Here is a 15,475-nt window from a genome sequence, read left to right on the forward strand (position 1 = left end):
AAGAGGCGTAGCCAGATCGTGTCAAGAGGCGTAGCCAGACCGTGTCAAGAGGCGTAGCCAGCTGGCTCTGCGGCGCTGCAATTAGATGATGTTGCCCTGTGTGTGTGCCATGATGAACTAGACATCCGGGCTGTGTGTATGGAAGATGGCGACACTTATCCTCCCTGGTGATTGGATCAAAAACTGGGAAAAATCTGGAAAACACGAGTTGTAAGTACCACAATGCTGCAATAATGTGACTGGGGCTATAGTGGTTAAAGAGCCATTGATTTATGTAACTATTTAGTTGTCTGCATCTCCGTATCATTAACGTTAACTAGCCTACAAACCAACGCCAGTAATGTGAGTTTGCTAGAGGTACGTTAACGCTAGCTAAAAAACACCACGAGTGGCCTGCTGCATTGTTAGCCATGTCATTATTCCAACAAGTAATTCGGTTTACTTAGCATTATGATTGTAGTTAAGGAACGTATCCCACAGTGTTCACATCAGTCAATGGTTCACATTACCACACTGTAACCATCTGCATGCTAGCAACCTGGTTCCTTATATTAGCTACTAACGTTAGCGTTAGCTAACGGCGCTTCCACCGGAGATATTCAAGTGCGCTAGCAAGCTAACGTTAATTTGTAAACACGATGGCTAACAAAGATCGGCGGGCTAGCATTCATTGCGTTCAGTCAGCGCATCTGTGGTAATCTGAGCTAGCTTTGACGTGAAGTCAATTAAGGTTAGCTGTTAACTTTAAGCAAAACCTCTCACCATCAGTTAATAAACAGATAGGCAATCATGTTGTTGGCCAACGCAGTGGAACGTTAGTAGCAATGTAATGGAGGGAAACTGTCAACACTAAATGTTGCTACATATCATTCTGTAATCGTGCCATGGTCATTTCTCGTTGACCTTCGTATTGCTAGGCACGGTAACTGCTCAAACAATTTAACTAATTCTCCAGGTGATATAATTTTCGCACTAAACTAAACCTCCGCACCGGTGTGGACCATCTTCACCGCAGCACGGTACAACTATGGCTTGCATGACTATGTTAACGCTAGCCAGCTTTTCCTTCAGTCTAATAGATATTTTGCCAGTGGTTCGTATACCTGTACATTTCAAGACAAATGATAGTTAGTTGGCACTAACGGGTGGTATCTGGCAAGAGATACCCAGCATCAACTTAAAAAGCTGGCACTAGCAGGGAAGCTAGCTAAACCCAGCTCCGCCAGGTGACTGTGCTAACCGCTGAGCTAAGGGTGTATTTGTGCCGAAACAAGGACTAACGTTAGACATTGAGATGGAGAGCAGAGGGGGATAGTATCGAGCTTGAAAAGCATTTCATTTTCTAGAACCCAGTGCTAACGTCAATGTATGGGTTATCAGACTCGTGCACAACGTTAGCTGCTTTTTATTCGTTGTAACGTTAGGCCTTGCATTTTTAAGGGCCTTCAATGAGATTCACCAACCAAAGATGCTAATTCATAATTAGACGTAGACATAAAATACGTTGCTATAATGTATGGCTTTATAGCTCTTTGTCAAATAACTGTTTCAAAATAACCCAATGTTGCAAGTTCCAACAAATTATCAACTTGTCACACTGACATCCCATCAAGCCACCATCATGAGAGGAAGTCACCTACACCTAACATTACGATAATAACGATCGAAGGACACTTGTAACTATCTAACTAATTGGACTCTTCAGACTGTCAGACTCTACTACTGTGTCACAGGGTCCACTCCAAATATAGATTCCTCCAGGGCACCCATCACACATCTACAGTATCTCAGCTGCTGTACAAAGCCAAATCAAAACAAGTCAACCCAGCAACCTTCTCACGTGATTAACTGTTGCTGGGGGGAAATCAGTGGCCCTGTTCATCCAAAATCCATTCCCCTTCTTAAACAGCTAATTGCAGAGTTATAGAGTACATTTGTGTGGGTGGCACAGTGAGTGGTGAGGCCGACTGATCTTGATCCCCATGTCAGCAATCCCCACTGACTTCCTAATCAGCTCCAGGGATGAGGACCTGCAGCTGAAAAACAACATCCTGATAACGTGATCTTGCGTTCTGTTTCGGTCTACGACATAAGTTTTGACTCCTAGCCATCCACTGCGATTTCAGTGGGTGGTAGTACTTGCCTTACAGACAACTCCTTCAGCCAATCAGCATTGCCAAATCCACTAGGAAGAAACTCCGCTGGTGCATACTGCATACATCAGATCGGCAATTAGGCCTCGCCCCCTTTTAGGGGGAAAACACTAGGGATGGGCGGGATTACTCGAGTACTCGTTCATAACGTCAGTACTCGAGTAACGTTTCCGCTGTTCGGGTACTTGCCCCACTCCCCACCCCTTTAAAAATGGTCTAGATCTACGCAAGCCTCGTCATGTGGATCTGGCAGCATGAACTGCACGGGCGTCAAGTCAGCCAGAATGTACAAGTATGTCATCCGCTTTGTTGCTTTCAAAATAAAACGCTTATTGTAATGTAACCTTATTTTGAGTAATGCGTTACAGTCACAGTTTCACGCCAATATATAACATAATATAACATCACAACGAGTATTTTGATACAAGGTTTGCTGCTTTGTTCGTTGAAATACCTTTTTCTCCTCCAACGTGCATCAATAAGCCATTTACTTTTGTTTAAGTAACATTATTTTGAAATTTTAACCAGAAGTTTTCCAGCTCATCCCGAAAATGGTGGCTGGAGATATGCTCCCTAAGGAGACAGATGCACGCTTCTTCATAGCGCACACCCGATGAAACTCATTCAAAACTTTTTCACTAGTTGACTGACTACACTGTTGTTTCCCATAACGTTAGTCACAAGAAATGTGGAGAAATAATCACTTTTTGGGAGACAATCGCTTCATGATGATCACTATTTAGCTGCAGCTGTAACTGGTCAGTTTTCACTTTTTGGCAGAACACCGGACCTTGTAATCCGTGGATTTACGTTAGTGTAACAGTGATCATAAAGTAAAATGGATGATACTAGACAATGGACATTAGGGTTGTGCGATGTCAATCAAATAGCCATCGTGATGGTTCCACAGTGAACCATCGTGATGGACGATGGCATCGTCATTGACGGGGGTGGGGGGAATAATGAATGATTTATTAAGTCGCTGCGGTGCTGTAATGCCATTTGGCTACGCCACTGCAATGCGTTCAGGACAGCTGAGCTCTACATGAGACCAGCGGGCTTGGATAGGCTACTAGTAGCCTTTGTGCTAACACCACAGAGCCAGGCGACTGAAGCCGTGGGGCTGTCACTACCAGCAATTTGAACGGCGCAAAACAAATAACGTTAACGTTACAGATCCTCACCAACAACGTGTGTGTGTTGAATTTAACTAGCTGGCAGAAAACTGACTGAATTACTGCCTGATATAATGTTAGATTCGTGTGGGCTTTTGAACCTAATGAGAGAGTTGAGGAGAAATGACTGATGAGTCTCGCGTTAAGGCTACAGCTGCTGTATCTATGGAGTGACTCCAACTTTCACTTTGGAAACAGGCGAGTTAAATTCACAGTTGAAGATTTGTACTCACTTTGGGTTGAAAACAGGAAAGAACGTGAAGTTTCTTCTTTGTCTTAAAAAGTTTTCACACCAACACAACAGACTTCTCACGCGCAGGGGATGCCCCGGCGACATTAAACAAGCGCACCCAGTTCAGAGAAGCAGTAGAGCGGATGGGGGGGGGGGCTTTTCTGAACTGAACTGCTTGTTTAATGTCGCCCGCGCGTCACGGTAAGTGGACTTGGCCTTTTTTATTATTAAAACAGCACAATTTTAATTCAAACCGATAATTAATCACAATGATCCGATGTAGAAAGCTCAGAGGTCGATGGGGGGTCTGCCCATCAAGATGGTCGATGCCATCGTCCATCGTGCCAACCCTAATGGACAGCTATTGGAAATGAGCCTTCGCTTGTTTCACAACACTATTGTCTGCTCCGAAGCACTAATGCCATCCATCCAACCATCGGAGATACTGTCTGAGGTAGTCTTTAGACCAGCGTTTCTCAACTGGTGGGTCGCGACCCTATGGGTCGCGGGGCCGTTTTGATTGGGTCGCGGACATTGGCCCAATTTTTTTTTATTTTTTTTTCATATTTCATTTGAGTTAAATTCAGACTATTGAAACTGGATTAGCCTAACCAGTTTTACTTGTTTAACAAGCTGAAGCATATGCTCTGCCTGTAATTCAAGAGAAGTCTGCCTTTTCATTTCATATTTAATTTTAGTTCAATTCAGATGATTGAAACTGGATTAGCATGGCCCCAGTTTAATTAAAAGTTATGACCAGTTTAACTAAAAAGCATATAGCCTGCCTGTGATTCAAGAAAAGTCTGCCTTTTTATTTCATATTAGTTAAATTCAGACTATTGAAACTGGATTAGCATGACCATGTTAACTTGTTTTATTATTATTATTATTATTATTATTATTATTATTATTATTATTATTAACTTGTTTAAAAACATATAGGCATGTAATTCAAGATAAGTCTGCCTTTTATTTCATATTTCATACAGTTCAAATAAGACTTTCTGAGCATGACCAGTTTGACTTGTTTACATTTAAAAACATATAGGCCTGTAATTCAAGTCTGCCTTATTTCAATTGGTTTTTAGCCCTAGTTGTACTTCTGTTGCACTTTTTTGTTCATTTGAGGTTTATAACAGTGCATGAAGGCATTGTGTATTAAATTAATGCGCTATTTTTTGTGCAATAAATTTGAGTGGTTTAAAAAAAAATCTGAAATTTGGGTCGCGACTTCATGACAAGGAAAATAGTGGGTCCTGAGGCTACACCAGTTGAGAACCACTGCTTTAGACCTTGGCTTAAAGCGTAACCTAATATCACAGTCAGTCCCTCTCCTCACAAAAAATGCTCCAGGTAGCCCTTTTTCCATGTGAAATTGAAAACGTTATGTGTGAACAGCCCCATACACAGCAGATTACCCCTGCCCCATCATTACCATAGTAATCACACAGATCCCCCCCATCCGCGAGTACCCGGTTACTCGTTCATAATAGAAGGAGAGTACTCAAGTATTTAAATTGCTTAAAATGCCCATCCCTAGAAAACACAAGCCTCTCCCCGTTGACTTCAATGTAAAATAGCACTAACCCAAAAAATTATAGAAAAATAACAATCAATCTAGCTTATTAATGGCCCCAAAACACCATGACATGACAATCTATTACAACTCGTCTGGCCATAGAATGGGCAGACTCCCCGTCTGCCCAGCGTCGTCGTACCTGGGTACTTGGTGGCTACTACTAGACTGACGAGTCACGGGGCTGTAAAAAAAGAATGTGACATGAGTCACATGATTTTATATGAGTCAAAGTAATATTTCCGGTGTATCTTACCCATTCTATGGCCAGACGAGTTGTAATATATTGTCATGTCATGGTGTTTTGGGGACATTCATTTTTCTATAATTTCTTTGGGTAGTGCTATTTTACATTGAAGTCAACGGGGAGAGGCTTGTATTTTACCCCTAAAATGGGGCGGGAACATGTGCCATGGCCGCCTACAAAATGCCGAAATTGCCAATCTGATGTATAGACCCTTTTACTGTTTGTAAACAGCGATGACGTATTTCGTGGGCGGAGCCGAACTCGCTGCAAAAAGTTACAACTAGCGGTTCAGCTGTCATAGAAATATGGAAGATCCCGATGCCTCCTCCACGTATTTTAAAGCTTTGCCAGCAACAGACAGGTTACCTTACACAAATAAGCTAACTCTTTCAATGGGGTGAGGTTTCTTGACCCCCGTACTCACTGTCAGGATGGGTCTAGGATCCAATGTATCACCAAAGTTGTAGTGCTGCACATCGTCATATTCCTAGTGGGAATGTCCAGCCTCTATACACAGCTATATGCGTCTATACCATGGATGTATTAAAAGAACTGGATAGGGGACGTGCCACGTCCACCCATGCATTCGGACGGAGGTTGCTCATTGGCGCATGAAGCCATCATGGGGGCTTTTTCTTCCTGGTTTTACTTCCTGACCATGCAGCCCAAGGTGAAGTGTGCATGTGTGCCATGACGTGTTCCATGACGTCTCCCACCCCTCCCACCCATGGATTGTATTACAAGAAGAAAATACCCCCGTATACGGCTCTTAGTGGCTTCTGAAGTAAAAAATGCCCCATAAAAAATTAGTTGATAATTAAAAGAGTCGTTTTATACTTTGAGTGACACCTGGAAAAAATTCCCCTGGGTTTAACAGCTGCCCGAGTCCCCATGCAAGTGGATGGGAATTTTACTTTCTGGGCTGCATTGGCATCACGTGACTTGCAATACAGAGCTTCGCCACCATGTTCAAATGGCTTCAAAGCCCAGCGCTATTCCTGGGGGCTTGGTCTATACGCACAAGACCTCTTTTTCCTGTATTCCGGGTAGGGCTGGGTATCGTTCAGAATTTTTCGATATCGATACCGCTTCGATATTTTGATTTCGATACCGGTTCCTGAACGATACTTTTTTCGATACTAATTTTTAGAAAAATCCATTTGAACAAAAATAAAACTGCATTACACATTGAAATTATGATACAAATCTTTAGTTCCCCCCCCAAGTTTTACAGCAGAAAAAAATAAAACATACTGTATTTAACATAACTTTAAGTTGTCTAAACTTATTGCTGTCCCTACAAAAAATATTCGACTACTACAAAGGAAAGAAATGTAAAACAAATAAATCAATGCAATAGTTTTCAGTGCAAAACGGAGAGTTGCAAATCATTGTTTAATGCTTTAATGTTTAAAGATTGGCAATGGCTATTAATGCAACTGATAGTCTCACTCTGACATCTATGTGTTAGTAGGCAGTGGCACTGTCAGAATCAGATAGGCCAATGGGTAAAGTTGATTTATGCGCTTGATCTTTTTGCTCAAGAAAATGAAATTGGCCTGCCACTGCCAGGCTCTTTACATGGAAATCAACCATGCTGTATATTACATAAACTAGGTTTTTAGTGAGTACAGGTCCACACTCTAGGAGAAAGCCAGATTAGGGAAATGTTTCCTGAAAGTTTTGCAATTGTTATTTATAGTGTGAGTGTGTTCATGCCTGGACTCACCATGTCCTGGCTTGGTGTGCTTGTTGCAGATACAGGGGACTTTAAAATGTCTGTGAATTGCTAGCCGCTTTCACACACAGATCGCGCAAAATTGCAGTTCAAAAGGCCCGCAAAACCGGCAGCCTCGCCACAGAAATTGCTTTCACACACAGCCAAGCAGCACCGCCACATTCGCGTCCTTGGGTGTGCTTTCAAGTGACAGCCACCCCTCCCGGATTCAAAGGCGAGCGGAGGTATTTCCACCCAGCTCCTCCTAGCCAAATTAATATTTTCATAGGTTAGTGTAGCCTAGGCTACTGTATGATGAACGAATTCATTCAACAACCAAACATCGCCGATGTATGCCAGCCAACGAGGTGCAGCTGCGGTTGTTAATGATCAAACTGATAAAACGACGTACAGCTGCGGTCGGTAAGGATTAGGGCTGTCACTTTTCATTCGAAATTCGAATGCAACTTCGAATGTGGGGGAGGGGTTCGTGTTCGATATGTAAATTGACTGTTCGATTTTTTTTTTTTTTTTTATGATGAACCAAAATTAACCAACTGCTGCTTGCTGGTAATGTTAATCCCATGTCAGAAAAAGTCTCCAGATTTGTCGCGTTAGTCTCTTCTGAGAAAGATTGTCTCCAGGGTCTGAAAAGTTGTCTCGAGTTGGATGCAGCCAAGTTTGTGAGGCAGTGTTGTGACTGTGAGCGTCCAAGCTAACACGTCGGGCTGATGCCCGGTGGCCTGGACTGATTTTTTTTTTTTTTTTTTTTTTTTAATTACCGGTAACCAAAAAACGAATTTCGGGCAATTAAAGTTCGTTCAAACTTTATTTTGGGAAAAAGTGACAGCCCTAGTAAGGATCAAACTGATAAAACACGAAAGTGTTGTCCACATGCAGCATGGTAACACGGCTTTCAATATTCATCTGATCGACTTTATGGATGCACCATCATGTAGCCTATTATCTTTTGGTTCCAGTTTTGTGTAAAGCAAATTATTCCCATGAAGTAGCCTAATTAGTGTCCGTACTCCGTTCTGAAAGACGACGCCCGCATATCAAACAGCTGCAGTCTGCATAACGTTCGTCGGGGGAATAGTATAGGCTATAAATGCACATGACTACTAGGGATGGGGCCGATCCGATCCAATATCGGTATCGGGTGCCGATATGGCACTAATTCATGGATCGGATCGGAATTGGATTTTTTTTTTTTTTTGCAATTCCAGCAAACAGCTGGCCGTAATTTGTGTAATAATGTATAATAGTATCCTTCTTTGCCTTGTATATTTTCTTAATTTTGTCTGCTTTTTGCAAGGTATATTTAAAAAAAAAACTTTAATTGGCCAAATCTTTGCCTATACTGTATATTCAAGAAAAATATTGGTATCGGCATAATATCGGTATCGGCAGATATCCAAATTCAGGTATCGGAATCGGATCGGAAGTGAAAAAAGTGGATTGGTGCATCCCTAATGACTACTATAAAGTTTTTATAAGGGAATGCACAAGTGGCTAGCTAGACAGATTGCCGTTCTGGAGCTGGTTTCCAGAGGGAATATCCTCAGACCAACTCGCCACAGACAGCTATAGTCCTCTGAAGCGTATTATTATATCTGTTAATTTTACCTACTAATGTCAACATCGTTTGAGCATAAAGCCTAACCTACTTACAGGCACGGAGCATTCCTCCTGGCGCCCCTGCAGTCATGATTGTATAGGCTACTTTTTTACTTTCACTGATGTCTTTCTTGCTGCATGAGGTGATTTCCCCTTTTACTTTTTTTTATGAATGAGCTGAGCATTCGCACCGTTCCGGCTTGCTGCTCCTACGCTTTCAAGTGGAGGCGGGTTGCCAGGTAACCCGGCGCTGTGACTAGGTCGGCTGGTGGAACGAAAGGGGTACAACAATTATCCACCAACCCGCGTTCACAACTTTCACATTGGAGGCGCGGATCCTATTTTCCGTGCATTTTGCGGCTTTCAAGGCCGGTGTGAAAGCGGCTGCTCTCTCTCCTTAATAGTGTCACAAAACCTCTGCCTCCAGTTTGGAAGTCAGTCTAGATGTGCAAAGCCCTCTTTTTGGTGCCTCTGCTGTTGCCATTGGCAGAATGTCTGAGGCAGAATGTCTGAGGCAGATGCCAATTTGTTTGGCTGCATTTTGGAGGCGATGGAAAATAATAATAATAATAGCCACTAGTAGGGATGCAACGGTATGAGTTTTTGACGGTATGATAACCTTGGACAAAAATACCACGGTTTCACGGTATCGCGGTATTGCGGACCTTTATGTGTAAAAAATGCCAATGAACAAAATTTATTTTATTTTTAACAGTTTGCTGAATTGTGGACTGAGAAAAAATGTTAATGTAACCTCCAACTGTAATTACAGTTAACTGGCAAGTATGTGTTAATATAGTTTGTTATTATACTATGTTAATATAGTACTGTTCTTACTTATAAATGTAAACGATTTAATCTAATTAATTTGATGTGAAACTAAAACATCATAATATCAAATACACGCTTCTCTTTTGTAATGGGTGAACACTGGACACAATTATTGTTTCCTCACACACACACACACACACACAGCCTCTGTCCCTGTTTCTGTGTCTCTCTCTCTCTCTCTCACTCACACACACAAAGTTTGTGCATACTTTTCCACTGACAGGTTGGAGGAGTCTTTCGTCATTCTCTAATGTTACTTCTCTTCAGTGCAATACGTTTTGATAACGACCTGCTGTACAGCGCCGTTCGCTCAGTCAACTAACGTTAACGTTAGTGGAGAAAGATAGCTGGTGTTAGCTAGCTAATTAGCCATGTTAGCTGCCTCAGTAGGTAACGTTAGCATAGAGAGAGCATTTATCTGACGTTTGTTAGCTACTACTCAAACCTGCGGGTGGAAATAGTTTATGTCCAATGCGATGTATGTTGAAGCAAGACAACGTTTTAATGTAGCTTGAATTTGACAAATAACGACGGGTCGTGCTCACGCAGATCTAAGCCCTGGCCATCCTAGGCTCAACGCGAGACTCATCAGTCATTCTGATGAGTCTCGCGTTGAGGCTATGGCCATCTGTGATTTTACAATAGCCGAAATATTCCCATACAGCCGACGTCGTCTTTTTAGATGGGGGGAAAGTTCAGGGGGGTCCTTCCTTGCGTTCTCCTGCTTTATCACACACACGGTTGTAAACACAGTCAAGGGCAGCTCCTCACTACTGTGCGTCTAGGTAGGCATGCAGCAAGGGGGAGGGGCCGCGTAAGCTGCACTCTGCAAGCAACCGGCACGTTGTTTTGGGGAAACAGCTGATACCGTGGAGAAGGTATGACGGCAAATCTTAGTGGTTTTGATACCGTGACTTTTTCAAACCGGGGTATACCTTCAAACCGGAAACCGCTGCATCCCTAGCCACTAGCCAGACCAGTAAGATGTGACCAAAATGTTGTATAGTTTCTACTCACTGCAGCCTGCCCTGCACAGTGCACACCATTAAACCTCCAGTACCATTCACAGCTAGGCTGCATTGCTAGTATCCATCCATTGTTATCCACCGCTATGGTAACAATAATACTTTGTTGAGCATCTTTATTTCCTCTCCCATGATTTTAGCACCTTTGCTTTACCTGATCAATATTGCCTACTGCAGCTTCAAACTTTAGAAATCAACAATTATTTGCATAACAGATTCTGGTATTTTTTAATGAGGGAGAAGAAGGGGAAGTCATTTTAAGGATTTTTAACAAGATAGTTAAACTTTTTGTGTGGAAAACCCATCAGACACAAATTATTTAAACTGGAGTATTTTATCTACATCCTAAAACATGACTTTAGGGGGACTTTAAGTATCCCATGTTAACAGAATATTAGTGTTTGTGTAAATGTAGCCAATGAGGCCAGTAGAGTTGCAGTGTCTTTTATGGGTGGAGTCTGGACATTCATTTTATCAGCTCTGTTTCATGGAAACAGAGAATACTGCGAAGGTGTTTTGGTTACATTTAACACATTGAATGCCAGCCATGTTTTCATTCCTGTAGGTAAGTTGTGCCAGGGGTGTTTTTGACGATTCTGGCTCATTTTAGAACAGCCGAGGATTCTTTTCTGTTAAGAATTCATGAACAACAATCATCTAAAAATAACTAATAGAATGTGTGCTTTCTCTGTCTAAAAGAGTTAGTTTGCAGAGTTAGTAGTTATGTAGATATTAGCCGTTGAGTACAGCATGGTTTCAGCGTCTGGAAATTTATTCAGAGATAAATGGCTTTTTGTGAAACAGTCACTTTAACCATTCATTTTTGGCATCAGTAAGACCGTCAGACATTCTAAACAATAGTTTTGAACAGTAATTTCCTCCATAACAACAGGAAACACCCCTCTCATTCAAACTCCTCCCTCCGTGTGTCTTCTCCTCCTTCCTCCTAACAGCGGGCGTGTCAGAAGCGCGTTGTGCTGCCTGCCTGTCTGTCTGCGTGCCTGCCTGCCTGCTTGCCTGCGTGCGGGGACGAGTCTGAAATGGATTACTGTAAAATCGCCAAGCCATTTCCTTGAATGGCTTGCTCCCGCGGTGTGTGTGTGTGTGTGTGTGTGTGTGTGTGTGTGTGTGTGTGTGTGTGTGTGTGTGTGTGTGTGTGTGTGTGTGTGTGTGTGTGTGTGTGTGTGTGTGTGTGTGTGTGTGTGTGTTCGCGCGTTGCTGCGCGGCTCTGGGGGGAAGAGATCTCTGTCCGTTCTGTGTGTGTGTCCGGGCTTCTGACTGTAAAATCGCCAAGCCATTTCCGCGGGAGGCGGCTGCTACGGGTCCCGTGGCTGTGGCTTCTCTCTGTATCTGTCGCCACTTAGTGGTCGGTAAAATAGATTACACACATGCTCTTGCTCCAAATAGTTATCTCGAAGATGTAAAAGGGGTTGATTGATGTCCCACCGTCAAAAAAAATAAATGTTTATGTAAGACGAGTTAGCTCGTCCTTGGCACTTAAGCGCTGGATTATGTAAGACGAGTTAGGTCGTCTCTGGCACTTAATGTGTTAATAAGCTATCCAGGATGTGGTTTTTGATGTTTGAATAGTTTTGCTGACCATGATTTTGTCTCTTTACTCCATAGTGTACAGCTGTGCAAGGAACTTACAGAGAAAATAAACCATGGCACTGAGGTTAGAGGTAAGTGTAATATGGCCTCAGTTCATCTGAAACATTGTTACAGTATGTATGCTACCAAGAAGGGAAGAGGTTGATGGTAATATTAGTGCTGCACGATTCGGGGAAAAGGTGCGATTTGCGATTATTGTGAACAATATTGCTATTTGTGATAGGTATCTAGGGATGTGCCGGTATGAGTTTTTGACGGTATGATAACCATTGAACAAAAATACCATGGTTTCACGGTATCACAGACTAAAATACATGAAATATATAAAAAAAATATTAAAAATAAATAAAATGATTTGAAATAAAAATAATTTTTCCAAAAATATAAAACATTCACATACAGCATATGTTTTTACAATAAAATCTTTACAAATGATATAGCCATGTACTCTTCACAACGTCCTGTGATATCAGTCTGTTTGAGACATTTGCCTGTCTCAAACATAGAAAAAAGAAACGCAACAGAAAAATATAAACTGCAGCACTGTGTTACAGCACATAGGCTGTGTAAGATGGCTCAGACTGCAAAGTCAGTTACGTGTCTGTACACTAATACAATGAGTAATACACACCCAGTTTATTTATTTTGTAGCGACAGATTACAGATGGCCTTAAACGCCACACTCACGTGACTACTTTTTTTTAGAGAGAGAGAGCGGCTGGTGACGTGATGCGAGGTCATGTGCAGACAAAGTTTACGTGCAGACCCTGAAGGCGTCATATGCAGGCGGCTAACTGAGGGTTTTCTCTGCTCTCAACACGGTTAATCTCGCTATATTCTTTATCACAGCAGCTCATTACCTGCTGTACACTTGAACATGCACTAGTTCTGCATAAGCACCCACAGCATTCTCCTTCTTTTACTGACTTTCTCACTAATCACATGGCTGTTTATATACTTTTCTGATCAGCTAGTTACTTAGCTTAGGCAGCTGTTAGCGATCATGACTGCTCTCTCGATAAGATGTTATATGTTTTTGTTAATGTTATGCATAACATTACTGTATATTTGTGGGAGTGGGAGAAGTCTCCCACTAGTGTTGATGTCCAGTGTGATGGCTGAGAAACGTGTGTTTGTTTGTTTGTTGCATCGCGTGTAACGTTAGTTAGACGAGGCGAACAAACACACACAGACAGATCTTTTTTCTAAATACGGTAATCACTTATCGCACCCTTTTGCGGTTATGTAAACGCACGTGCTGACATTGAAATTGCGATTAGATGAATCGTGCAGCACTAGTAATAAGTGGTCATTCTTTGGCGTTGCTGCCATACGTGTGTATAGGGCTGGCCGAAGGGGCCAAGATTAAGCAGTGGTGGGCTGCCGCTGTTACATGTACATGTATATAGCGGAAACCCTGATCTTCACAAACGAGGACCACTTTTATGACTTTTGAAGCGTTTTCTGAAAATCATGTTTTCAAAACACATTTACGCTTCAAAAGTTGTCCTTGTTTGTGAAGATTATCTTGCTGAACACAAACTTGGCTGTTTCATAAACTTTTCTTAACCAGAGCCCTTATTTCAATGCATTTAACCAAAATACCCATGCAAATATCCCATTGCCTTACGCGTATGAACCGGAAGTGCTACTTCCGGACTCATTCCTGCGGTGTTATGCGTGTACATCCGCTGAAGGCGGGCACATCTGCTAATTTATTCAATCACCTGCCTCAGTTTTGTTTACATGTGTCGTGATTGATCGAATATGATCGAACTTCCTCCCCTCTGAAGCGTTTTTTAGTTTTTTGTTTGTTTTTGTTTTTTCCTTTGGAACATTACAACTTCCTCTGGCCAAATTGTAATAGGCTAAAGTACAGACTGTCTCTGGAGTAGTGTTGCACGGTACAGTATACCGAAATTTAGATTCTATTCTCAGTGTTTCCCATAGAAAAATGTCCAGGCCCGGAGGGATTTCGAAACGTAACCCGACCGCAATGGTGGGGGGCCCTCGCTGCGACGCAATTTTTTTAGCTAACCTGTTCACATCTACTGTATGTTCGCAATGGCATCCCAAGTATTATCATACTCTTATGGGATGCGATGCGACCAGTTGTATTATGGGATGTGCGTTTCCCAGGCAATGACACACGATGACACATTTTGGAACAGCGCCGCCCTACAGCTCGCCGAGCTGGCCCTGCAGCTCTCATAAGCAGCTCGGCCGCTGCGTGGCCTCGTCCGCAGCTCAGCTGCTGCGTGGCCTCGCCTGCCCTATTGGCGTGCGGGTGTGTGTGCCCCTTAAGTTTACATCAGTGCCTATGACATCATCAGTGATGTCGTAAGATGATTTTACTCTTATGACATCACTGATGACATCATCAGTCTAATGACATCACCGATGACATCAGTGATGTCACAATGCCTCCTACGACTTCATCAGTGGGACAAACATTTAGAGAAACATTGCCCCCTTGCTCCCTTTTATGACATCACTGATGATGTCACCATGTCTCTTATGACATCACTGAGGATGTCACAATGCCTGACATCACTGATGATGTCACAATGCCTCTTATGACATCACTGATGATGTCACAATGCATATGACATCCCTTCCGGGACAAAAATTGAAACAGAACATTGCCTACCTGCTCCCTTTTATAATGTTATTATTATGCGTAATGTTAACATAAACATTAACAGCTTACCGAGAGGGAGAGAGAGGAGCTAACAGCGAAGCTAAGTAGCTAGCAGCTAAGCTAAGTAACTAGCCGATCTGAAAAGCATGTAAACAGCCATGTGATTAGCGAGAACGTGGGTAAAAGAAGGAGACAGCTACGAGTGCTTGTGCAGAACTAGCGCACGTTTAAGTGTACAGCGGGTAATGAGCCGCTGTGATGAAGAATAAAGTGAGATTAACCAGGTTGAGAGCAGAGAAAACACTTCTAATGTATACATAAAATTTAAGTTGACATTTATTTATTTATTTTTGATCTCATGTGGTTATATTGAGCATTTATGATATTTTGCAATTGTGATATGATGAAACATTAGTACAGAAATTGGCACATGAGTTATCCTATTCTTTTTGTACATAATAACTAGGGCTGGCACGGATCACGATCCGTATGGATCAGCCCCCACGGTTCGGAACGTGGTTCGGAACGTCCGTGGTCCGCGGACCCCCTCCACCTCTTTATTAAAAATAAATAAAATGATTTGAAATAAAAATAATTTTTCCAAAAATATAAAACATTCACATACAGCATATGTTTTTACAATAAAA

At 42.2% G+C, this 15,475-nt stretch overlaps 1 protein-coding gene across 2 annotated transcripts in view; it reads left to right on the forward strand.

The window, feature by feature from the left end:
- The first annotated feature begins 137 nt into the window (after positions 1 to 137).
- The window catches only part of thoc2 (THO complex 2), a 90,300-nt gene continuing 74,962 nt past the window's right edge, over positions 138 to 15,475 (forward strand). For both annotated transcript variants that reach the window (XM_083637509.1, XM_083637510.1), the window contains exons 1-2: positions 138 to 210; positions 12,203 to 12,258. In XM_083637509.1, coding sequence (XP_083493635.1) covers positions 146 to 210; positions 12,203 to 12,258 — 121 coding nt within the window. In that variant the 5' untranslated portion in view covers positions 138 to 145. The remainder of the gene's footprint in view (positions 211 to 12,202; positions 12,259 to 15,475) is intronic.

This window comes from Poromitra crassiceps, assembly GCF_964638095.1.
Source record: "Poromitra crassiceps genome assembly, chromosome: 1".
NCBI lineage: Eukaryota > Metazoa > Chordata > Actinopteri > Beryciformes > Melamphaidae > Poromitra > Poromitra crassiceps.